The following is a 24,948-nucleotide window of genomic DNA, read 5'->3' as shown; positions in this document are numbered from 1 at the left end:
GCTCAAATGTCTCAAACAGAAAGCAATCAACCAAGTTTAAAGTGGTGGGGTGGGGGGAGGCAGTTTAGACAGCAGGCAATTAGGGAAAACAGAAATTCTCTTATAAGCTCTGAAAAATAATTGTCTGTTGGCCCAGACCTCAAATCTTAGATTGTTTTAATTTTCCATGTTCCATATATAGTCCTCAATTCTACTGAAACAAATACCTGGAGCTTCTCAAATGCCAAGACGGGCACCTGCAACTTGTCACATTCACAGGTGCAGAAATTGCCAGGGGCACTGTTGCCTCAGGATACAACCCAAAGATCCTCTCCACTTGACCTTTGCTTACCTCTGCAGCCTCATCTAGAGAAGGCAATGGCACCACACTCCAGTACTGTTGCCTGGAGAATCCCATGGACGGAGGAGCCTGGGAGGCTGCAGTCCATGGGGTCATGAAGAGTCAGACACGACTGAGCGACTTCACTTTCATGCATTGGAGAAGGAAATGGCAACCCACTCCAGTGTTCTTTCCTGGAGAATCCCAGGGACAGGGGAGCCTGCTGGGCTGCCGTCTATAGGGTCGCACAGAGTTGGACACGACTGAAGCGACTTAGCAGCAGCAGCAGCCTCATCTCTTATAACTCCCCCAGACTCACTGAACTTCCTCACTCTCGCTTCAGGACCTGCTCACCCAGCTGTTGCCCATCTTCCAGATGAATTTTTTTCTGTCCGGCCCCCTCGGCCCTGCTCAACATACCTGTATGAACTAAAAGAGTGTAACTCTGGAACCATGGGTGCCGTGCAGCAGGTAGAAAGCACTGTCGCAGAAGGACCCACTGAACCGCATGGACTAAATACTACATTACACCCATCCTCCTGTTACTGCACACCTTTTAAAAAGTTAGATTCTAATAACTACACTGTAAGCTATTCTAATAACATATAGAGTCTCTCCAATTTTTGAGCATTATAAATAACATTTTGATAAACAACCTACTAGCTGATTGGCCTTAAATTGGGCTTCCCTGGTGGCTCAGCTGGTAAAGAATCCACCTGCAGTGAGGGCGACCTGGGTTCGATCACTGGGTTGGGAAGATCCCCTGGAGAAGGGAACGGCAATCCACTCCGGTATTCCAGCCTGGAATTCCATCCATGGGGTCGCAAAGAGTCAGACACGACTGGGTGACTTTCACTTGGACATGTTAATGTCTTTAGGTTTACCATTTGTGGGAGGAGGAAGCTCAGGGGCTGCCGTGACAAAGGATATGCAGCAGTGTCAGCCCACATCATCCTCTCCAGAAAGTTTAACTGTTAATATTTTTAAATAATTTTTTATTTTATTATTTTTAATTTTATTTTTGGTTGTGCTGGATCTTCGTTGTTGCACACAGGCTTTCTCTAGTTGCAGAGAGGGGGGTTACTCTTCACTGGGGTGCTCAGCCTCTCGTTGCGGTGGATTCTCTCGTTGCGCAGCACAGGCTCTAGACTCACGGGCTTCAGTAGATGCAGCACACACAGGCTCAGTAGTTGTGACACATGGGCTTAGTTGCTCCACGGGGATACGGGATCTTCCCGGACCAGGGATCGAAACTGTGTCCCCTGCATTGGCAGGTGGATTCTTATCCAATGTGCCACCAAGGAAGTCCTGTTAATATTATTATTGGGAGTTCAATCTATTTCTATTTAGGCTGACTATCTCAATTCATTTTATTCCACAAGTATTTATCTATCTTAGTGTGCATAAGGCACTCTGATAGTCCTAATGATACAGAGATAATACAGCAAGTACCAAACCTACTCTCATGAAGCTTAGAAACTAGAAGGGGAGACAGACGCTCAACAAGTAATTACAAACGTGGTAAGTGTTACCAAAAGCCAGGGAAAGGGTACCCGGCTTGAGGGTGTGGAGTGGTCCAGTGGTTCCTGAGGAAGGTAGCCATTTAGGAAGTCAGTTGGAGAGCCCCAGGAATACAACATAAATAGACATGGCCACACTGCTTTCCAAAAGGATTGAACACACTTAGACCTCCGCCAGGAGTGTGAGAGTACATTTTACCATACCATTGAGGCATTAATAGATATTTAAGGTTTGTGACATAGATTGCTAAATTACTTCTCAAGAGGGCTTACAATGCCTCCAGCAACACGGGAGGGTGTCACATGATATTTAAACCACTCGTCTCTCCTATTTTCTGCCGTAAGATAAGCTTTACATAGCTGTAAATAGCCAATAACTTATTTCTCAACCTATTTTCAGAAAAGTGTTCATTTAGAGAAGTCAATCACTAAAACTAAATCCCAATTAGGACTCACAAATCTTAAATTGTAAATATTTTTTGTAAATATTTTTAAATAAATTGTTAACTCTCTGTAGGTTGCCAGTATTCTGGGTTGACCTGAAAACATGCTAGAGCAGCAGATATCTGGGAGACAGCTCCTGTCCTGGCTGTGTTCATTTATTCAAAAAAGGTCTTCAGAGTGTCTGCTCAGCCTCAGGCGCTGTTCAAGGCACTAGGGAAACACTGGTGAAGGGAACAAGGGGCTCAAGCATTAAGCAGAGAAGTGCCACAGAGCCCTCCATGTACAAGAATCTAGGCTGCCTTAGAGAAACAGTTCTTAGGAAGTGACTCTGAACCGGAGTCCTGGAGGGTGAGAAAGGTCTGACCAGACAAGGGCAGGGATGGTAGAGGAATGGTGGCTTTCCAGACAGAGGGTTGGCTCTGAGCTAGGAGGGAACTTACGCCACCTAAGGAACTGCAAGACGGTGTGGTCTGCATGTCAAACACGTGGAACCGATACCAGAGAGACAGGCAGAAGGCAGGCTCTCTGAGGCACCGCAGGACATGCTAAGAAATTTACGCTTCACCCTAAATGCAATGAGAAGCTACTGGAAGGAATTTTAACAAGAAGTGATATGGATACCATTTGGGTCTTTGTTGCTATGTGGGCTTTTCTCTAGTTGCAGTGAGCAGGGGCTACTCTCCATTTGCTGTGTGCAGGCTTCTCATTGCAGTGGCTTCTCTTGTTGCAAAACAAGAGCTTTAGGGTGCACGGGCATCAGTAGTTGCTGTTCCCAGGCTCTAGGGCACAGGCTCATTCATAATTGTGGTGCACGAACTTAATTGATCTGTGGTATGTGGGATCTTCCCAGATCAGGGTTTGAACCCATGTCTCCTGCAGTGACAGGCAGATTCTTTACCACTGAGCCACCAGAAATCCCACCATCTGGGTGTTTTAAAGCTCACTATGGTGGCAGGATACAGAATGGCTCAGAGGAGGCAACATGACTAGAGGAGCCTGTTGATAACTGAGAGCTTGGAGCAGAGAAGAAGCAGGGGAGATGAGGAGACAGGCACTGTTTGGAGACAGACTTTATTATTAGGATAGTCAGGATGTGGTGATGGGCTGGAGCTGAGGGATGGAGGAGAGAGTGATGATCAAAGGTTTGTGTAATGGGGTGGATGGTGGTGCCATGACTGAGAGAAAAAGCAGGTTTTGAAGGGAAGGACCTACAGCTTTGGCACACTGGGCTGACAGGGACTCTGAGATACCAAAGTAGAGGTGTCAGGTTGGCTGGAGTTTGAGCTGAAGATAAAAGCTGGGACGTTAGTGTGAGTGTAAGCAAAGCCATGGTGAGAAGTGATGCCCAGAAGAATGAGTGAGAAGAGCGAGGCCCAAGGAGCCCAGCACCCAGATAAGTGGTAGATGAGGAGGAAGTAGAGAAGGGGAAAGGGAAGATGGTGCCCCAAAATAAGAGAGAAAACAGCAGAACATAACACGATGGAGATACGGTGATAAGAGTACACTTACTCCACGAAGATGCTGCTGCTGAAAAGTCAAGCTGGGGAGAAGGGGTTTGTGTGACCTCACTGGAAGCAGCAGTGAGACCAGGAGCCAGAAGTCATGAATTTAGCATCCCCAAACCATCTCTCTCCTTTCTCTTATTGACTCCCCTGACCCTAGGGGCTGAACTCAGAGGAGCACCTGTGGTTCTGAATCCAGTTTGCAATTGGTCGCCTAGAGGTCTTGACGAGAGCTCCAATACTGTGAATGTTTGCATTGACAAAAGTCTGGATGTTTCTACCTCAAAGCTGAATGAGTTCTTTTAGGGGCATTGGGAGGAATTAGATGAGAAGAATCAAGCAGCAATCTGGATGGACTCTCACAGGTTTACTCAACGTGTTTGTTATACAAGAAGTCTTAATGGAATAGACTAAATTACCATACGTACTATGAAGATGTAGTTCAGGGCTCTTCTAATTAAAATTCCTTCCTGTTTATGAGTATGTGAAGCCAAAGCCCCAGCCCTGGCCTCATTCCTCAGCACTCTGATTCGTGATGGCCCAATCCTGAGGATCTCAGTGCCTCGTCCCACGTCAGTCACCATCCTTCAGTTCTTCTATATCTAGAAGCCTGGGTTGGCGCACACTCAGATTTAGTTTCTCTTATATAAAAGTTTCTGCCTTTGCTGCTGCTATTTTATTTTGGTCTCTATTCTTTTTATTTTCTCTGCATTTTGAAATATTCCTATTATGCTGCAAAGTGAAGCATTTTTCTCTGACTTTAAAAAAGAGCTGTGTTTTATCCGCTGGATTTAATCTGAGCCCTTGTCATAAGCTCAGGCTTTTCTACACCTTCTAAGGTCAAATGTTTGGCCTTAGCATTCTGAAGGATTTTTGACCTAGTTGCCAACCTTTCAGATCAGGAAATGTTACCTTAAAGCCTTGGTTACCACGATTCTCTTGAAAACGCTGGTGATGTATGCTGAGCCTGCAGTCTCTGGCGTCAGTGGACTGGGGCCCAGAAGCAGCTGTTCATGTTAGATAAGCCCTGGATACCTGAGTTTATCACAGTCCCTACCACTCCTTGACACGAAGGACTTTTAACATCACTCTTTCATTATTAATTTTCTTAAAAGTGAGATATTTAAATGCCCAAGTTTCTATCAAAAGTGGAGAAATGTATAAACGATAGAAATAACTGCATATTTTAAGGCAAATAAAAGATTTGTTTATGAAAGCAAATCATTTCTCCCCTACCTGCCTGGCCCCTGCAGATACTGGGTTTGGAACCTCTGTCCTATGAATTCCTCAGCACTCACATGTTGTGGATTGGTCAGTATACAGACCACTACATCTGTGGTCTCTTCTATCCCCTGGTCTCTGTTCTTTGTGGGGGAGAATGGGGAGATATTTATCCTGTCTGTGCTTTAGAGAAAGGAAACAGGCTATTTTTTCAATGATCATATCCTGTTTTCCTTCCAAAAACATTCTTCTTTTCCCACAAATTTGTGGGAAATAACAAAAGAACGAGGATTAAAATTTAGAAAGTGAGAGCTGTCTTGGTAAAATGTTTTTCACAAGCCTCTGCAATTTTTGAACTTGACTCAGTCACAGATACATAGATCCTGTTGCAGGAATTTTTCATCAGTTAATATTCACCCAGAATGGAAAAAAGTGATGTCCCCCTCCTTTATAATAATTAATCCTGGGTACATCCCAAGGATTCCCAGGTCAGCATATGATAATACTCTCAAGGGCTTGAGACCCAGCAAGGTTTGTGGTGGTGCTCAGTCACCCAGTCATGTCTGACTCTGTGTGACCCCAAGGACTTTAGCCTGCCAGGATCTTCTGTCCATGGGATTTCCCAGGCAAGAATACTGCAGTTACCATTTCCTTCTCTGGGGATCTTCCTGACCCAGGGATCAAAACTGCGTCTCCTGCATTGGCAGATAAGATTCTTTACCACCTGGGAAGCCCCACTTTATAGTAGCCTAGTATAACTGATAGAATTTTTTCAAAGTAGCCTTGCCTATATACTAATGAATGAACCATTATAAAATTTTTATCGCATACAGTATTATAGTCATATTCATAACACAGTATTGGAAACATTGTTACATTTTTAAAAAATTCACTTACCTGAGATGACAGACTGATATTCAGTTTCTCCCTTTATATGAGAGGGAGAGAGAGATATACTGTACATAACATGATCTTTTGAAAGCAAAGTTATAAAGCTTATGAGAACTAACACATAATTTTATATTAAATGTCACCCACCCTATCATGCTTATGTAAGGATAGACTAATATTTATGTATATTTTATATATTCATGACACATGTAACTTTTCCATAATTGTTTTTGATTATTTCTAGGTTACACAGGTCATCTGTGAGTTACTTCAACTGTTGCAAACCTCCAAAATTTTTTCTAACATATTTATTGAAAAAATTCACATGTAAGTGACTACAAACTTACACATGGAACATGCAGTTCAAACCCATGTTGTTCAAGGGTCAACTGTGTTAAGTGTAAAACAGAAATGATTGGATAGTATATATTTGTGTCTGTGTTTTAGAGGGAAACACATGTCCTTGCATGAGCACAGGCATCCTCTGGAGAGACCGCCACTGTTCGGGGGATAAGAATGGAGACTGAGGGATGAGGCAGGTTTCTTTTCCACTGCACGTTCTTCTGCACCTTCCATCTTGTTTTCTTACATAAGCATACTTACTTATGTAAACATGATATTTACTTTACCATAAAAAACAGTTTTAAAAGATTTGCATAAGTCTCTTCACTATATTGTAAAACCAAGATAAATATTTTGAAGTTAGTTTCAGAGAGCTAGTTAATACATCAGCTTTGTGGTGGGGGGAGCTATTTTCATGATTTTAAAAGCTATTTAATTATCACCACCATCTCTGACCTAGAGGAAAATACTCCACACCCCTCACAGTGCTGTTGAGGAATTGTTCTTTAACACTTTTGGTAAAGGAAAGCTGCCTTGATCCCACATTTCCTTTAAATGCCCAGAGACACATGGTAGATACCCTGGCTAACACCTTAGTTTTGGGGATGGCTAGAGAAGGGGCCCCGGTGGCTCAGGCAGTAAAGAATCTGCCTTCAATGCAGGAGGCCTGGGTTCGATCCCTGGGTCTGGAAGATGTCCTGGAGAAGGGCACGGCAACTCACTCCCGTATTCTTGCCTGGAGAATTCCATGGACTGAGAAGCTTGGCAGATTACAGTCCATGGGGTCACAAAGAGGCAGACACAACTGAGAGACTAACACTTTCAGAGAAGGAATGGGTGTGACATGTGGGGGAGGAGGGAGAACTAAAAAAGCTGGAATCACAGGTGGAGAGGTGAAGTTAATTTACATTAGGTCTGCTGTAGACAGCATGGACGGTCAGAATGCGCCAGGCGGGTCCTCTGGCCAGAGACCTGGGCTGAGATCTCTTCTGCCTTCCTCTCAAGACCCATCACAGGCAGGCTAAGGATGAGCACAGCAGATGCTCAGTTTGTTTTATTGGTTAATGAAGTTTTTGAAAAGTACTAGGAAAGAAGCAATAGCACCAATGTGATCAAAATGAGAATGAACCATGACACAGCCAAAAAATCATGCAGTAGCTCAGTTGGTAAGGAATCCACCTGCAATGCAGGAGACCCTGGTTCAATTCCTGGGTTGGGAAGGTCCACTGGGGAAGGGAGAGGCTACCCACTCCAGTATTCTTGGGCTTCCCTTATGGTTCAGCTGGTAAAGAATCCACCTGCAATGCAGGAGACCTAGGTTGGACTCCTGGGTTGGGAAGATCCCCTGGAGAAGGGAAAGGCTACCCAATCCAGTGTTCTGGCCTGGAAAATTCCATAGACTATACAGTCCATGGGGTCACAAAGAGTCAGACATGACTGAGCAACTTTCACTTTCGATGTACTGACAGTTATAAAACAAATTATTTGTTAGGTTTTTATATACAGTTGATAGCATAATTCGTTTTAAAGATTCACCTTTCACTCTTCTAACAAAAAGGGAAACGGAATTCAGAGATTTTCTATCAGGCAATTTTATTCCAAAGCATTTTTACCACAGTGTGGTTAAAGTTAATAAGTAATAAAGAAGAGTAATGATTAGCATGGAAATATGCCTGTTGAAAGCAAATTTGTGGTCTAAAATATCAATTCTGCCAAATAAAAAGGTGAGTTAAAACATTAAAAAAATTTAATGTGAAAGACACAAAGCTGGCCATTAAAAAAATTTTCATTCCATACAAAAAGTTCTACTTTCTAGAGTGGTTTGAATGTTTGATAACTATATATAACACAGTTGTCTACCTATAAACTTTTTTTTTTGGCGGGAAATAAAAAACAAGTGGCAAAAAAGCAATAGTATAATTATATTTCTTATCAATGTGCTTTATAAAATCATTTATTCAGCCTCCTTCTCCTGCTCTATGATATTTTCTAGAGTAAGGTGTGTGGCAGGGTATGTTTAAAAGCATTTAGAGTGCTGACAGATGGTGGCATGTGCTTAATCTCCTTGCAAATTGGGTATTTTTAAAAGGTAAGGAGTCTGTTGATGTCTGCTTCTTTTGTTCTTGAAGTACAACCATGGCAGCTTTATGGCTTAGGAGTTCACTACACAGCAGGAACACAATCTTTCTAGACAAACACACCGTGAGCTAAGCCAAAAAAATCTTCTAATAAACAAACAGAAGAGTCTGTTACTATTTGCATTTAGTATGTTATCTTGTAAAAATAAAATCAAACAGGTCTCCACTTGTTGAATAAATAGGGAGAGAGGATGACAAGGGGGTTTGTTTGGTTTCTATCACTGTGGGCCAGGGAATGCTCCCCTTTGTCCTCCATGCTACTGACGACCAGTCTCTACAAAGTCCCAACACCTACATACATTAGCAATAAACCTCGAGGCTCAGATCTGCCTGTCTCCAGTATGAACATCTGCAAACAATGAAAGCTGTATAATCGGAAGGCTCCAAACTGAGCCTATACGCCAAATACTGTCTGTAGATGTGTTTTCTTTGGCCAGAATGGTGTTAAAAAAATTTTTTTTAATTATTTGTCACTACTTTAAAGTCAGATTTCACTCTCACTTAAAGATATGAGGAATCCTTGGAGAAATAGCCGATTCTAGAACTGGGGGAGGTGAGCCAGGAACATTTCATTGTGCCCCACAGTAAAGACACATACAAGGACTGATGGGTATCTGTAAGACTGAGGAGTAGGCTCCAAGGATCCCCAAGTAGCCAGATGTGTGACAATTTGAGACTCAAAAAGAATGACAGTGATGGTTTATAACATGTTGAGTTTTTTAAAAATCCAGAATCCACAGTGATATTAAAAACTGTGTGTACTGGGGTGTAGGAGTGTGGATGAAAAGAGCATTTTTTTAAAGAAAAATTATAACTAATGAATATAGCAAGAATTGTTGAGAACCACCATTTTACAATAACTCTCACTGTAATTGATTCAGGTAAGGAACTTTGGGTGACAGTTCTTGGGGAATAAGGCAGTCACACTGTTTCAAAGAATCAACCCACAGATTACTTACTAATTATAAAGGCGAAAAGTGTTTCTTTACAATTGAGGAATATGACAGACCCATCTTAATCAAGAGATTAAAACTGAGAGCACCAGTTACATGACAAAATGATATCATGCATTTCCTGATTAGAAACAGTGTGATGGAACAGCCTTAAACATGCTGAAATCATTTACCCTGAATCAAATCACGTGGAAACAGTCAGACTTGTGAGGAGGCACATCTGGCAAAATGACTGATGTGGACTCTTCCCAAATGTCAATACCATGAAAGACTGAAAAAAGAATTTAAAAGTTAGAGAACTGTTGGATAGCTGCACGTAAAGCAATGAAGTTAGAACACACCCTCTCACCATACACAAAATTCAAAATTTGCTTAAAGACTTACACATAAGATGTGACATCATAAAACTCTTAGAAGAGAACATAGGGAAAAGATTCTCTAACATAAATTGTACCAATGTTTTCTTATGTCAGTGTTTCCCCCAGACCAAGGCAATAGAAATAAAAACAAAAATAAACAAATGGGACCTAATCAAACTTACATGCTTTTGCACAGCAAGGGAAACCATAAACAACATGAAAAGACAACCAACAGAATGGGAGAAAATAATTGCAAATGATGTGACCAACAAAGGATTAATTTCCAAAATATACAAATAACTCATACAACTAAACAATGAGAAACAAACAACCCAATTGAAAAATGGGCAGAAGACCTATTTCTCCAAAGAAGAAATACAGATAGCCAACAAACATGTGAAAAGATGCTTAGCATTGCTAATTATAAAGACATGCAAATCAAAACTACAATTAGGTACCACCTGATACCAGTTAGAATGGTCATCACTGAAAAGTCTACAAATAATAAATGCTCAAGAGCATGTGGAGAAAAGGGAACTCTCCTACACTGTTAGAGGAGATGCAAGTTGGTGGAGCCACTGTGGAAGACAGGATGGAGGTTCCACAGAAAACTAAAAATAGAATTACCATATGATCCGGCAAGCCCACTTCTGGACATATACCTGGACAAAACTATTAATATCATTCAAAAAGATATTTCATCCCTATGTTCATAGCAACACTATCCACAATAGCCAAGATGTGTGTGTGTGTGTTAGTTGTGCAGTTGTGTCCTACTCTTTGCAACCCCATGGACTGTAGCCTGCCAGGCTCCTCTGTCATGGGATTCTCCAGGCAAGAATACTGGCGTGGGTTGCCATTTCCTTCTCCAGGGGATCTTCCTGACCCAAGAATCAAACCCAGGTCTCCTGCATTGCAGACGGATTCTTTACTCTCTGAGCCACCAGGGACGCCTAGCCAAGACATGGAAACAACCTAAATGTGTATCCATTGATGGAAAAATGCATAAAGGAAATGTGGTACATATGTACAATGGAATACTACTTATAAGAAAGAATAAAATAATGCCATTTGCAGCAACACGGATGCAACTAGAGATTATCACATTGTAGAAAGAGAAAGACAAATACCATATGATATCACTCATATGTGGAATCTAAAATATGACACAAATGAACATATCTACAAAACGGAAACTGAATCACAGACATAGAGAGCAGACTTGTGGTTACCAAGGGGCAGGATATTGGGGGAGGAGTGGGGCAGAATTGGGGTTAGTAGATGTAAGTTTTTGTATACAGAATGGATAAACAACAAAGTCCTAATGTATAGCACAGAGAACTATATTCAACATCCTATGATAAACCATAATGGAAAAGAATATAAAAAAGAATGTGTGTGTGTGTATATATATATATGTAAAGCTGAATATGTAAAACATATATATGTAAAACTGGATCACTTTGCTGTACAGCAGTAATTAACACAACATTGTAAATCAACTATACTTCCAATTAAGAAAAGAATACTGGACTTCCCTGGTAGTCCAGTGGCTAAAACTCTGGGCTCCCAATGCAGGGGGCCCAGGTTCGATCCCTGGTCAGGGAACTAGATCCCACATGCCTCAACTAAGACTCAGTGCAACCAAATAAATAAATTTTTTTTTTAAAAAAGGAAAAGAATACTGTTTTAGATTAAAGGAGGTTACAAAAACATGACAATTAAATGCAATGTGTGCTCAGTTATTAATAATGTACTAAAATACACATATAATATACATGTATATATGCTTATTCTCATAAACATGATTATATATATTATTGAGACAATACAAAAAATTTGAACACAGACTATATATTAAATAATAGTACTGAATCAATGATAACATTTCTAGAATGTGGAAATCATATTGTGGTACACAGAAAAATTTCTTTGTTCTAGGAGATTCATGCTGCATAGTTAAGAAAAATGTGTGTGCATCAGCCAAAAAAGTGCCTGCGTGTGTGTGATAGAGATAGAAATGAAGTGGAATTCTAACAATTAGAATTAGCTAGATTAATGAATCTTGTTAAAGCTACACAAGTATTCATTGTATTAGTTTTTCCACTTATGTGTGTATAATTTTTTTCAAAATAAAGAGTTATGGGGGAGAACCCAGGAGATTTTACACAAAATTTTGATCTCTGGCTTTAAGAAAAAGTCTCAGAAAGACTTTTTTCTGGTCTCAGGAGAGACCAGAAAGACTAGCACGCAGCCACCTGCTTCTCACAAGACAGTCTCCAGTTTGCCCTAGTCTCCACTGCTCCATCTTGTCTTGTGTTCAGCCTGTTTCACTGGTTTATGTTACCAGTGTGAGTCCCCACAGACATCGGAGTTAGTGAACCATAAGAATGCTGAACATGGTTAAAAACAACTTATGGAGATATGTTACTAATCTATTTAAAATAAGCCAATTAAGCAAGATTAAGAAAATGGACCTAGAAATGGCACCGATTAGCAACAGCAGGATTAAATTCTTAAAGATGTCACAGGATTTCCCAAGGAGACTTTTACTGAGTTGGGAAATATTATTCAAATAATAATTCAACAAGTACTACGGGAGCAGACACCTTTAGAGATTATGAACACTCTGATTCGACTCTAATGCTAGCGAGCATTCACACGGTTCTCTGCCAGCATTCAGTGGAATGGGGCCTTGGCACAAGAGCACATGGAATTAAGCACTGAATAAATACTGAAAAACAGGGAACCATGACCATCCTGCTCCCCACAGCAATTTACAGTCATCAGGACGGTAATCTGCCCAGCAGTGTTTCTGGTCTGATGTTTTAAGACAGGAGAGACCATGTGAAGTGCTAGCCCCTTCAGCTTCTCCTCTTGGTCGCCCACCTTCTGCCAGCCTGTACCTTTCTCTCTCCTTTCTCTACTGCTCCTCCTTTCTCCTACTCTGTCCTTTGCTGCTGCTCTTTTTGAACCTCTGCTTTCCTGCCCTGGCATCCCTAAGGTGCTTGACCGCTGTACGGTGTTTGTCCCCAAAGCACTCTGCTCCCCTCAGCAGTGAGTCAGCAGAGCAATGCCAAACAGAGACATAAATCATGGCGATAAGGTGGGCCGGGATCCAGGAGGCACTGGAGCTTGCCCAAGGTTACCCAACAGCTTCCATCCGGATCAGAAACTGAAGCTCCTAACTGCAGCTCCTATTCCCAAGCAGCCTCACTGCCCACAGCTTCACTGGAAGTTGTTGAAAGTGAGGAGACTAGGGAAAAATGGAATGCTCTGAACATGTGGTAGGTTGTTACTCTTCATGTGTGCTGCTGCTGCTGCTGCTAAGTCGCTTCAGTCGTGTCCGACTCTGTGCGACCCCATAGACGGCAGCCCACCAGGCTCCCCCGTCCCTGGGATTCTCCAGGCAAGAACACTGGAGTGGGTTGCCATTTCCTTCTCCAATGCATGAAAGTGAAAAGTGAAAGTGAAGTTCCTCAGTCGTGTCCGACTCTTTGCAACCCCAGGGACTGCAGCCCAGCAGGCTCCCCCGTCCCTGGGATTCTCCAGGCAAGAACACTGGAGTGGGTAACTACAGTCAAATGAGAGCATGCTTCTGGCACATATTACATAGTCAGCATTCTTACCTTCCTATACCCCATGGACCTTGTTTTTTTCCTTATTTGTTACTCAAAGAAGTCTTTTTACACAGCTTTTCTTAATCATCCCTCAATGAAATTTTAACTCCACAAATATACAGTACATCTGTATATGTACTGTATGTATATGTGCTTTATACAATAAAAAGTTAGGACCCCCCATTCCCAAGAACCAGCTTTCACCCTCTGGTGACACTGCTCATTAAGAATGAATGAACTGCACTCCCACTCACCACATCACTTTGCTTGACCTCCCAAATTGTTTGTAATTGTTTTATGTTGTTAGGTTAATCGTGTTTGTATTATGGCTTGCAATTGTAATTAACTTTTATTTTTTGTCTGGTTATTGATTGTGAAAACTGATAAACATCTTCTACTCTTGTGATTATGTAACTATTACTCACTTAATACCATTGTATCATGATTCGTCAACAGAAAAAAATTGAATCCTTTATCACCAAAACTATCATTTAATAGGAAAACCTGCAATAACTTTTAAAAATATAGATGCATATCAGAATTATCTTGGAATTTTTTGAAAAACACAAATGCCCAGGTATTTCTCCAAAGCTCCAGATATGTTTCTAATGAGCAGCTGTGTTTAAAAACAACTGGACTAAATGATATTTTACTTTTATCTAGTTTGTTTCACTTTTTCTAGTTCATATTTAGTGCTCCCATTTCATTTAGTGTATGCTTTCCAATTTCTCCATCTCTTCTTTTTTTTGATGTTCTTCCTCAAGTCCTTATCAAGCATAGTATAAAAGCTTTTGTATACATAAATAAAAATAGTAGGTATACTATATATATTTTAGAAAACGTACAGATTTTTGCCTAATTTAAAAATGTATGACATTTTGATTCTACTTGTTTTTCTTAGTATGAATAGAATGATAGATTTCTAATTTTAAAAAAATAGATATGCAAACAAGCAACAAAGGTTTACTGTATAGCACAGGGAACTATGCTGCTGCTGCTAAGTCGCTTCAGTTGTGTCCAACTCTGTGCGACCCCATAGACGGCAACCCACCAGGCTCCACCGTCCCTGGGATTCTCCACTCAAGAATACTGGAGTGGGCTGCTATTTCCTTCTATAGGGAACTATAGTCAATATCTTATAATATTACACTATAATGTAATATTATAATATAATATAATATTAAATCATACCGAAAAATAATCTCAAAAATAATATATATGTATATGTATAACTGGATCACTTTGATGTGCACCTGAACCATTGTAAGTCAACTATGCTTCATTAAAATATATATATTAAGGGAAAGAAAAGAATAAATGAACCTGGGCTTTCCTGGTGGCTCAGTGGTAAAGAATCCTCTCAATGTAGGAGACACAGGTTTAATCCCTGATCCAGGAAGATCCCACATGCCACAGGGCAGCTAAGCCCATGCAACACAACTACTGAGCCTATGCCCCAGAGCCAGGGAGCTGAAGCTACTGAGCCCACGTGCCCTGGAGCCCGCGCTCCACAAGAGAAGCCATGGCAATGAGAAGCTCGTGCACTGCAACTACTGAGTAGCCCATAGAGCAACGAAGACACAGTGCAGCAATAAATTAATTAATTTAAATACACATTAAAAAAAATCAATGAACTTTACTGTAGTGTTCATAGTAAAGTTTTAAATGGACATTTACCCCCATGTTTATCCTCACCTTTGTGGGTTGCAAACCATAACTGTGTACCTACTAAAACAATCTATAGGGTTAAAGAACAAAAATTGGAAAGAACTGATATTCCAGTAAGAACTCCAGGTTTCCATGAAAGCCATGAGTCTCCAAAGTAAGGCTCACTGGAGGCAAGAGCAGGATAAATCCTGAGGACCAGTCACTGGGAGACTTCAGAAAGAGTGCAGTGTTTGGTGTTCCGAGGCGTGGGAGCAGCAGGGCGTGGATGTGGGGGCCGACAGAACCGTGTGTGCATCCAGCTCACTAACCAGGAGGCCACAGCAAGTCACTGACCATCCTACATCCTTCAGTAAAATCGGATAGCAATGCCTGCCTCCCAGGGTTGTTGTAAGTGTAATTTGTGCATCTTAGGTAACAATCCTTGGGGTTTCACCCAAGACCACTGGGTCACCAAATGGGAATACGATTCCTTCTCCACGTTGTCACTCACTCTAGCTTTTCTACCTTTTGGAAGGACGGTGTGTGTGCTGTGCTGTGCTTAGTCACTCAGTCTCATCTGACTCTTTGCGATCCCATGGACTATAGCCCACCAGGCTCCTCTGTCCATGGGGATTCTCCAGGCAAGGATGCTAGAGTGTATTGCCATGCCTTCCTCCAGGGGATCTTCTCGACCGAGGGATAGAACCCAGGTCTCCCACATTGCAGGTGGACTCTTTACCATGTGAACCGCCAGGGAAGGAGGGTGGTCACAAATTTTGACTGATGTTGGTCTGATCTACTTAAAGGCCCCTGTACCATCTGCTGGTACCTCATAGCTGCTGGCTGGCATTCTTTGATTCCACTTCCAATAGTTCTACCATTTGCATTCCACAGAGAGAAGCTTCTGCAACACAGAGACTCGGGACCTTAGTACTCCAATGATTCTAGGCCAGTTGGCTCATGTTTGCTTCGAACCACACAGCTTTTTTCTTGCTGTACACACAGATATTCCCCAAGGGGCTGGGTTGGATTCAAGTACAGCCACCTGCTTTATGTAGAAGCAGTGACCACTTCCCACCACAGGTCTGTGATGCCAGACTGTTTTTAAAAAAACTAATCTGTAGTCTTGGATATTTCAAAATTTTATTTTTTCATTTATGGCTGCACTGGGTTTTTGCTGCTGCACATGGGTTTCTCTAGTTGTGGCAAACGGGGGCTACTCTCCAACTGTGGTGCACAGGCTTCTCCTTGCAGTGGCGTCTCTTGTTGAGGCACAGGCTCTAGGCGCATGGGCTTCAGTAGCTGCGGTGTGTGGGCTCAGGAGTTGTGGTGCACAGGCTTAGTTGCTCCACGGCACGTGGGCTCTTCCCAGACCAGGGATTGAACCCCTGTACCCTGCACTGGCAGGCGGATTCTTAACCACCGGATCACCAGGGAAGTCCCAGCCTTCTTGATTTTAGGTGATTTCCTTTCAGGAACGTTGTCTCTCTCTGTAACCTGGCCTCTCTCATGACCATCACACCTCCTATCCAAAATATCTTTATATGTTTGAACCCTAGTTATGCAAAAGGGGTTGAATTCTTTCCTGAATGGTTCATGGGTCATAGCACAAATCAGCTGCTGTACATCCTGGTAGAAGAAGTTCTAGGCCAAACAGCTTTAAGATAGCTGTGGGTCCTGTTACCTAAAGATTAAGGAGAGTGTAGGGAAAGAACCTAGCAACATTCCAAATAAAAGAAGAGGTGGCCTAATCTCCTAACTGGTCCCTGAATTGGTCTTTTATTATGCTATAATAGCTGTTTTTGGTCATGGTCCAGGTTGGTAACTCAAGGTGAGTTACCTTGACTAGAGCCAAGGTCATGGCTCCAGGAATTCTCTCCCTCCATTAGCATACTCGTTTCTTTCATATTACAAATAACAACTTCAAACACTCTCCCTTGATGCCATATCCTTCTAAGCACATACTGCCCCATTTCTCAGTTTCCTTTTATAATAAAACTTCTCAGAAGAGTTGTCTCTATCACTGCCTTCACTTTGCTCTTTTGCTCTTCTCTTGAACCCTCCCTAATGAAGCTTTCATTCCTACCTCTCTATCCAAACAGCTCTCGTTAAGATCTCAAATGACCCTCATATTTTCAACACACACACACACACAGAAGTCGCTCAGTCGTGTCCAACTCTTTGCGACCCCATGGATTGTAGCCCACCAGGCTCCTTGGTCCATGGGATTTTCCAGGCATGAATACTGGAGTGGGTTGCCGTTTCCTTCTCCCAGTGGCAAATTCTAAGTTTGTACAAAAGGTGACCTTCAACAAATGCTCCTCATTCTTGAAACATTCGCTTCCTTCAGCCTTTTTTTTTTTTTGCCACACCATGTAGCTAGTGGGCTTCCCTTGTGGCTCAGCTGGTAAAGAATCTGCCTGCAAGGCGGGAGACCTGGGTTCAATCCCTGGGTTGGGAAGATCACCTGGAGGAGGGAAAGGCTACCCACTCCAGTATTCTGGCCTGGAGAGTTCCATGGACTAACTATACTGTCCATGGGGTCACAAAGAGTCGAACACGACCAAGTGACTTTCACTTTCACATGTAGCTTGTGGGATCTTAGTTCCTAGATCAGTGATTGAAATCAGACCCCCTGCAGTGGAAGCATGGAGTCCGAACCACTGAACCCCAGGAAAATCCCTTCCCTCAGCTCATAAGGACATTGACCTCAAATTTTCCTGCCTCAAAGAGCACCCCTTCTTACCTCTTTCACTGGTTCCTCAGGTTATTGACCTCCAGATGCTGGAGCTCCAGGGCTCAATCTTTGGTATTTGTCTCTCTGCTCCCCTTGGTGGGAAGGTCCCCAGACTATTCCCTGAATGCCAGACTGGTGCATTTAGTTACCCACTTTACAGTGGGTCTGCATCTCAAATATTACATTTCCAAAACAGAATTCTTGATTTTCTTTCCCCTAAATTTGCACCTGGGTCTCCCTATCAGTGAATGATCTCTTTGTTCTTCCAGGTCCTCAAATGAAGAACTCTGGAGTCATTCTTGATTCCTCATCCAACCATCAGATTTCTATGTGCTCTCCTTTCTGAATATATCTTGAATCTGACCACCTCCACTGCTGCCTCTCTGACCCAAACCCCATCATCTCACACCTGGGTCACATGAGCAGTCTGCTAACAGAGCTTCCTGCTCATGAAGCTGGAGTAACCAGCCGCTGGAGGAACCCTTCTGGGATATAAGACATGCCTGGGCACCCCTCTGCTCAAAACCCTCTGATGACTCCCATCTCACTCAAAGTAAAATCCACAGTTCCTACCATGGCCCACAAGGCCCTCACATCTGACCCACTCACCCCTGTAACATCGTCTTCCATGACTCTCGTCCTCGCTTACCCTGCTTCAGGCAAACTCTTCTCTTTGCTCCTTGTACAACACACCAGAACACACCTAGACCACATCCCTTGATCTTCCCTCGGGGCCTCTGTCCTACCCTCCACCTGCCTAGAACGTTTTCCCCTGAAGAGCTGCAAGAGTCACCCCTTCACATCTCCTCTGGAATGTCTTCAAATGTCATTCATCAGGAAGGCTTTCCCTAACCACTCTGTATAAAGAAGCAAGCCCTTCCCTCACCTAACCCCTTACCTCGCTTCATTTTTCACCACGTGACATGTTTGTTTATTGTTAGTCTCTCATTTGTGAGGACAGACACCTAGAACAGTGCCTGGGACATGGCAGGCGTTCTGCAGAAATTCCTGTGTTCACGCCAAATGAACACGTGTCAACTGTCTTACACGCAGGTGTCTCATCAAAACCACTGACTGAGGGACTTCCATGGTTGGCGAGTGGCTAAGACTCCATCTTCCCAGTGCAGGGGGCCCGAGTTCAATCCCTGGTCAGGGAACTAGATCCCACATGCCACACCTAGGAGTTCACATGCCGCAACTAAAAGGTCTCACATGCTGCAGCTAAGACCCAGGGCAGCCAGATAAATAAATAAATACTAAAAAATAAACAAAAAAACACTGACTGAAAATATTGACTTCTTTTTTTTCCCACAGTGGAAAGTGAGTTTGAGAAAGGGTGGGATAGTCGCTTTGTGCTCGGGTACTGCAGTATAATTTTATTTCTGTCACTGCTGTTTTAGAGTATGAGCTGACTATTTAGTTCATGTATTTGTTTGGCTGGGTCAAGTCTTAGTTGCGGCACACTGGACCTTCATTGTGTCATATCGGATCTTTCCATGAGGCGCGTGGATTCTCTAGTTGTGGCACCCCAGCTTACAGGCTCCTCAGCACGTGAGATCTTAGTTCCCCGACCAGGCACCAAACGCTCAATCCCCTGCATTGCAAGGTGGATTCTTTATCACTGGACCACCAGGGAAGTCCCTGGGCTAATTTTAACTGGAGCCATTGTTTATTTTTCTAAAAGCCTAATTATGTAACCTGGAAAAAATAAGATTCAAAATGAAAATATTAAAGGGTTGACTGCAATAGGACTTCTTGGTGAAGAGTGGATTACATTTAGAAAGCAATTTATGAGTACAAATACTGAATTTATCTCATAAAAACGTGTTATACTTTTTTTTCCCCAAGTGGCATGAAGTAATACTATTTGAAAAGTGTTTCAAATGTTCAGAAAAATATGTTTTCTAAAAATATTAGCAAAATTGGTTTCTTGATAATAATTTTCATCCTTAAAACCATTTACCAATGAATGGTTACATCTTCATATATGCTTCACATCAAGAACAGGAAACACTATAGATGTGCTGCCTTAATAATTAAGCAATTGACTGCTGGACAGTTCACTCCCATGATCTTATCTGCTTAATGGAAACAACTGTAATTTTTAAAAGAGTCCAATAGCAATTATTAGGAGTTGCTTTAAGTCATTAAATACATGGTCTTAAAAACATATCTGAGGATAGATACATGCCAAATTCTACTATAATATAAAATCCAAGGGACCATTCCTTTCTTTTGTAGTATTAGAATTTTGTTGTATCAGATAGATCCTAAAAGTAAGACATCATCTGATCCAGGGAGTTTTGTTCTCAGACATAGTACTAATTTTGTGACATTTAGGCTGCACAAAACAAATGAAGTCTACATTTTCATCAATGGATAGTGAAATGGGAAAAATAGGGGCAATGATCTCCCTCTCATACACACATACACTGTTACACTTGTATCCTCTCACACACCAGAGAAACGTATATACAGAGAGATGTTGTCTTAGTTGTCAACTACTCTCTCAGGAAGACTGCTTTCTCCTAAAGTTATATCGTTCCTAGTTTTTAAAAAATATTAAAATGTCCTTTTGTTTATGAAGTAATGGTGGTAAACTAGTTTCTTCAAATGTTGACCACCCAATCTGTAAAAATATTGTTTTTGAAGTTTATTGATTCATGAAATTTAAAAGTCTGCAAATGATAACTTTCTACTAAAAATATCTTAGCTGGTTTCCTTCTTTTCAGGTGGAAGCCAAACTCTTCAGCCTGGCATTTGAAGCCTTCTATATCTGGTCTTAATATGCTTTTTTTTACCTTCCTTATCACAATAAGGGCAGTCTGGGGTTCAGCCCTTGACCAATCTCACCCACTAAGGTCACTAAGATACCTTTAGCCTCAGTCATCCTATTTCCTGATCTTAGCAAAGGTCATTAACAGCCTCAACTCTGTGAGGGGTATGCAAGGAAAACCCTAGGAATGCACACTCAGTGAGCCCTTGAGTTCACAGAACTGTGCTTCGTGCCCAGGTTAGTATTCCCCTTCCATGGTCAATGGAGCAATGCCTTGAATGCAGCTCAGACGGGGCCCTAAACACGAACCTAGACCTCACCAATTTCTTGTTCTCATGGACAACAACAAGTCCCCAAGGCAGGATGGGCATCTGGGACCAGGTGCATGGATGTGCAAACCATCACTTATCCCAGGGCCAGACCTGTATTCCAGGACATTCCTTGCACCCCTTCTTAATGGACATTGGCTTCCTTTCCTTCTCTTTTCTCCCAGGCCTGTTAGCACCCAGCAGGAATCTTGGATAAGACTTTGGGGTTACCTGTGTTCCCTCCATATACTGCTTTCCACTATGCACCTTTTTTTTTTCTCCCTAGCAGAGACTGGCTGCCCTGAACACCTTATCTCTCATTCCATGCTTCCCTAAACATTTCAAAGTCTAGTTCAAACAAGCCTCCAAACACTTTATTTAGAGGGCTCATACCAGGCATGGGAACACAAGGTGAATGACACAGGCCCTGCCCACTAGGAACTCAGTCTACTGGGAGTGAGAGCTGTGGGAGAATTCATCTCCCACCAGTTACACATCTCTAAGACAGGATGTACACTTTAATGCAAACATTATTTTAGGTATAATGAGACTCCATAAATATTTACTGAATAAATATATGGAAAAAACATGACTTGATTTAACAAACCCTCAATTCATTTATTCAGTAAATATTTAAGCACCCATTATCAAGAATATCAAGAATTCAGACAAGTTAGGGCTTGAAGGGACAGGCTCTACTGGTAATCTAGTCCCATCACCTCACATAGACCAGAGGAGTCTACAGCTGTGCCCTTGATTTTGGGGAATGGAGTGTTGTGTGCCTTGAAATCAGGGTCCTGCGTACACGCCTATCCTTCAGAGGACATCAGTATTCAGTTATTCAAGAAAACACATCTGACTTCCTAATTTATTGGCAACACCTACCCTTTCTTTTTCGGTTCTTTTTCACTTTTCACTTTCATGCATTGGAGAAGGACATGGCAACCCACTCCAGTGTTCTTGCCTGGAGAATCCCAGGGACAGGGGAGCCTGGTGGGCTGCCATCTCTGGGGTCACACAGAGTTGGACATGACTGAAGTGACTTAGCAGCAGCAGCAGCAGAGGTAAGAGGAGACTCCCCAGATATTCCACTCAGCCCCCACGAGGCTGCTCTTCCCTTGTTGGATAGTCAGTTACACATGTCAGAACACAGCAAGTGAAAGTGAAGTTGCTCAGTCGTGTCCGACTCTTTGCGACCCCATGGACTGTAACCTACCAGGCTCCTCTGTCCATGGAATTTTCCAGGCAAGAGTACTGGAGTGGATTGCCATTTCCTTCTCCAGGGGATCTTCCCGACCCAGGGATTGAACCCGGGTCTCCTGCATTGTAGACAGACGCCTTACTGTCTGAGCCACCAGGGAAGTCCTAGGTCCTGTTTAAAACCAGACCCAACAGAAAAAGTTAATCTGTTGAAAGAACCTCCACTGTGTTCACTGCAGGTCGCACTCTACATAGGGCAGGATTTGGAGTTCATCTTCACAGAAATAAAAAAATGAAGGAAAAATACTTTCCTTCTTCATTTCCATTTCAGGAAACAGATACTTTCAGCTTGTAATAAACACTCACCCCCTCCAAGTATCATGGTCTCCAAGAGCTAACTAGTGAACATTTTTAAAGCAATCATTTAACTTACAGAAAAATCCTTCTTCTAGAGACAAGACAAAGACATTATGAAGCTCAGCAGTAGATCAATGCTAGATGTAATGAGAACCTGTCAGCTTCCTGGGAGTTTGAAAACAGGTGAATGATTAATTCTCTTCACAGACTAAGAATATCAACAGACGCTAGCCTAGAAGTTTAAAAATCATGCACACCAGCAGACTGGAGTTGTGGAAAGTTCCTATACTGTTAAAGTTGATGATCTTGAACCAGATCTACAGGTGACATGTGAAAGAAGCTACCGGGAAGAAAAATAAAATATCCCACAGCAAGTCTGAAAGTGAAGACCATCTTTCCCCACACCTTTGACTTTCTAATTCATTATACAATTGGTGACTGGTGCACAGATACCCCATCTGTATCATTGAGGACCAAAGTCTGTGAAGGAAGATGTGACCACATCTCAAGGCATTTATTTCATATAACATGACTCACTTTAATTTTTTTTTTTTTTTTTTTTTTAGTTCCTGAAAATTCACCTTAAAGAAATTACCTTGAGCATGCGGATTTCTCGAAGGGCGATTTTCTTTATGACAGGGTCATCTTCTGATTCCAGAAACTTCTTGATGGCCACAATCTGACCTGTGTCCCTGTTTCGGCATTTGAAAACAACTCCATAGGATCCTTCACCAATTTTCCCAATTTTTTCATACTTCTCCATCACTGATGAATAAATTCTTAAAATGGATCTTCACATAGTTTGAAAATGTCGCTTAGTAAATATTGGCATGAACAGCCCCACTCAACGATGGGTCTTTGTCAAGGACCTAAGACAGAAGACTGCAGTTGTTACACAATTAGGAATCAACCCAGTCCCTTAAACCCTCGCCCCTCAGCCGTGGCCGCTCGGTCAAAGACGACGGCCTGGAGTCAGCTGCCTTTGGTAACTCAAGTTTAATCCTCTGTTGTATATACCCTGAAAGTTAAAATGTAACCTGTCATCCTGAAACGAGCCGAGTTGTAAGACTATCTTTTCAATGTCAGGTTCATCCGATCTAAGACACATGAGCTGGCTGGAGGACCTGGAAGGTTAAGGGCTTCCCCGGTTCTAATATCGGGTCTTGTTTCCTTTCCGCAAGAAGACACCGCCCGACTCCCCGCGGGGGCGGCGGCGGGGCGGGACAGGAGGGGAGAGCCCCGCGAGGTAGGGCCCGGAGCCCGCAAGGAGCAGGGCAACGCCGTCCTGCCGCCGCGCGGGGCCGGGGGGAGACCCTCCTACCTCGCCCCGGCTTCCCACCCGAGCTCTGCCCGGCGCCGCGCAGCCTCATGCGGCGCCACGTGGCGGCCTGGCCCGTGCCTCCCTCCCCGCCCGGGACTCACAGCGCCGCGGTTGCCCCGCCGGCCTCGCTCCAGCCTCGCAGACTCTGGCCCCGTTCTGTCGCAGCCCGCCGGCCCGCGATCCCTATGGGAACCGGCCTCCGCCCCAGGCTGGCCAGGGCGGGGCCGCCGCGCCCATAGGCGTCCCTCCTAGACCCGGCCGCCGTCCTAGGTGCGGCGAGAGGCCCGGGTGGGCGGCACTCGGGACCCGGGAGGAGCTGTGCGTGGCCTTCTGCCCCGGGAGAGGAGGCCTGCAAGATTGCCAACTCCAGCAGGTCGTGGAAAACGCAGCTCTGGCAGTCTGCTGCAAAGACGCCTGCGCTGGGAGCCGCACCCGCCCGCCCCCCGCCCCTGCCCCCCTCCCACTTCCCTCGCAGCCTGTACTACACGGGGTGATAACTGTGACCTCCTATTGCGGGACTGAACACGCCTTGAGGGCAGCCTCTGTGTCTGCCCTGTTCAGTGCTGTAGCAACCGGTGACGAATGAATGAGAGAAAGGGATCCACGAAAAGTGGAAGAATGGTGACAGTATGATGACTGAAACCGTCTACACTTCCTTCCCACAAGCTGGCAGGGCGGTGGAGGCAGGTACGGTTCCATTAGAGCTGGGCTTATAACTTGGGAGATGGAGGCTCACAGAGCCTGCCTTGTCTTACATTCCTTATTTACATCCTTCTCCCAACTGGCTCCTCGCTCTGGTCTGAGCACAATGAAGGAAAATGAATGGACCTGGGGGAAATCTCAAAATATGGTAACTTGCCCCTGGGCAGATTGCCTCAGTATTTTATCATCTTTTCCATTCCATAAGCGCAGGATCAAGATGGATGTCGCCCTGGAAGCAATAGCTGAAGAGAGAATATTTTCATACTGTCTATGAAATGGGGACCAATCCTGTGCCAAGCAGAATGTCACTAAATGTAAATCTAGATAGGGTTCAGGAAGGAGCTGCAGTTAGGAGGAGAGAGTTTGGTGGCTGCCTTGAAAATGGAGTGGCGTATGGATGGGGTCCAGGGATGAGCTAGAGGTGGTTTGTGAACTCCCCCAAAATTGTTTGCAAATTGTGTTTTCTGTCTCTATAGTTATGCCTCTTCCAGCATGTCATATAAATGGAATTATACATTATATAGCCTTTTGAGGCTAAGCTTCTTTCTCTTAATAGATTTGAGATTCATCCATGTTGTTGCATGTATCACT

The 24,948-nt window shown here is 43.2% G+C and overlaps 1 protein-coding gene across 4 annotated transcripts in view; it reads right to left on the bottom strand.

Moving 5' to 3' along the window:
* The window catches only part of CDKL1 (cyclin dependent kinase like 1), a 52,989-nt gene extending 28,921 nt beyond the window's left edge, over positions 1 to 24,068 (bottom strand). The window contains exons 1-2 of one of the 4 annotated variants that reach the window (XM_044925134.2): positions 23,757 to 24,068; positions 22,930 to 23,203 (exon numbers count right to left, since the gene is read on the bottom strand). In XM_044925134.2, the coding sequence (XP_044781069.1) occupies positions 22,930 to 23,097 (168 nt within the window). In that variant the 5' untranslated portion in view covers positions 23,098 to 23,203; positions 23,757 to 24,068. Of the gene's footprint in view, positions 1 to 22,929; positions 23,217 to 23,371; positions 23,676 to 23,756 lie in introns of those variants that run through there. The other 3 variants (XM_025295806.3, XM_044925132.2, XM_044925133.2) reach the window with 3 other exon arrangements.
* Between the last annotated feature and the right edge of the window lie 880 nt (positions 24,069 to 24,948).

The sequence above is a fragment of the Bubalus bubalis genome, chromosome 11, assembly GCF_019923935.1.
Source record: "Bubalus bubalis isolate 160015118507 breed Murrah chromosome 11, NDDB_SH_1, whole genome shotgun sequence".
Taxonomy (NCBI): domain Eukaryota; kingdom Metazoa; phylum Chordata; class Mammalia; order Artiodactyla; family Bovidae; genus Bubalus; species Bubalus bubalis.
Note: the sequence above shows the minus strand (reverse complement) of the source record. Positions and strands in the feature narration are given on the sequence as shown.